Below are 1,878 nucleotides of genomic sequence, written 5' to 3' on the forward strand. Positions count from 1 at the left end.
CGTGTTCTTTATTTATGCCAGTATTAGAATAAAATTATATCAAAGATCCAAATCCAATCTTAAACTATACTAAAGATTGAGACCTTTTTTAGATAATCTTCTCAGCTTTTCAAACTAAAGAAAAAACAGGAAAAAATAATAGAAACCATGCAAACTTGCTATACCTCTAGATTTTAAAGCTCAAAAATCTTCATTATTTTGCATTAATTAACTATTAATTTTTGAGTCGCTATGTTCATATAAACTATTTGTTACTTATTATCATCAACCTTGTTTAAGTTACAAAGTTATATAATTTTGTATCTAAATTTAATAGGAATATCTTCCAGTAATGCAGCTACATTTGGTCTTGGAGCTATCCAGGTTAGAAAACTATCTTGTTCTAAAGTGTTATATATAAATAAAGAAATTCTTTTACATTAAGTATAAATTATTATAAACTAGTTATTTCAAAAGTTTAAGTTATAACAAATTACATAAATAATTATATATTTAATTAGAGTAAATAATTAAATTCGTTCATAAAAAATTACTCACTCTCCAATTATTTTTTTTAAAAAAATTAATTAAATGTGTCTTTAAAAAAATTTAAGTTAATTTTAATTTATTAGTCTTTTCGCTATTTCTCTTGCTAACAATATTAAAATTTGTTAGCATGACATGTTAAATTTGCTAATATTAAATTATTGATATTAAAATTTACTAACGTGACATATTAAATAATCTTATTGCTAATCTTATTTGCAAATTATTGTAATCTTATTGATGTTTAGCTTTTACAAAATTTGGTATAAATAATCTTTACGATAGATCATTATAATTTGCCATGTAGAGATATGAGTATTTGGTATATATATGTACACTCTTTTGTCGGACCCAAATGCGGTGTACATTTTTTACAAATTATTGTGGTAACTTATAAAATTGAGAAGGATATTGTGATAAAAAAAAAAAAAAAGGGGGTTGGGGGGGGAGAGAAAAGAAAGTGGGAAGAAAAATTGAAAAGAGAGAAAATATAAATGGATGTAAAGTGTACTTGTAAAATTAGCTGTGTACAAATAATAGTTCTGAATATATTCATTTTTTGTAAACATAAAAAATATTAAATTTCATCTCACTGATAACTGTGTTACTTTAAAGGTTTCAATGACTGGAATCACAGTGTGGTTGTTGGATAGAAGTGGCCGCAAATTACTTTTGATAGTAAGCACCAATTGAATATGATTTTTTTCCAATATCCCTAATGTAATCCTTTTAGAAATATATAACATTTGAGGTTGAATTTTCCTTGATTTTATTTCTCTAGGTCTCAACCTCTATAATGACAATTAGCCTACTCCTTGTTGCAACAACATTTTATTTAGAGGTTAGTCAGATAACTTTATTTATTATAACAACTAAGTTTGTTATTAGTACCCAATTTTTGCTTTATTTTTGAGTAAAAGAAAGAAAACTCCAATTAATTTAAGAGTATATATTCAAATAGATTCTTAAAAAATTTTGCGTCAAATATTTTTGTCCCTAAATTAAAAAAAATTATTACGTTAATTGAGGTTCCTAAATTTTATAAAAATAAGACATATATGTCATTTTGTCACACTTTTAAATACCTATTTGTTAGAGTGAAAACAAGAGAGATCTCTGACTAAAATAGAGACTTATATGTCTTACTTTTGTAAAATTTAAGAACCTTAATATAATAAAATTTTTTGAGGACAAAAATACTCAACGTGAATTTCTTAAAAGACATATTCACTTAATTCAAAGTAGTAACATTACCAGAATATTATTCTTTACTTATTTAATTTATTAATTCTTTATTTATAAAGTAATTACTCAAATTAATTCCTGAAATTTTTAAAATTAGACATTTTAATC

General features: G+C 23.7%; 1 protein-coding gene across 1 annotated transcript in view; it reads left to right on the forward strand.

The window, feature by feature from the left end:
* LOC107646887 (sugar transporter ERD6-like 6) overlaps positions 1-1,878 on the forward strand; it is a 12,854-nt gene that overhangs the window by 7,581 nt on the left and 3,395 nt on the right. Inside the window, exons 12-14 of the mRNA XM_016351030.2 lie at positions 317-363; positions 1,141-1,203; positions 1,307-1,366. Coding sequence (XP_016206516.1) covers positions 317-363; positions 1,141-1,203; positions 1,307-1,366 — 170 coding nt within the window. The remainder of the gene's footprint in view (positions 1-316; positions 364-1,140; positions 1,204-1,306; positions 1,367-1,878) is intronic.

This window comes from Arachis ipaensis, chromosome B01 (genome assembly GCF_000816755.2).
Source record: "Arachis ipaensis cultivar K30076 chromosome B01, Araip1.1, whole genome shotgun sequence".
In the NCBI taxonomy this organism is placed as follows: domain Eukaryota; kingdom Viridiplantae; phylum Streptophyta; class Magnoliopsida; order Fabales; family Fabaceae; genus Arachis; species Arachis ipaensis.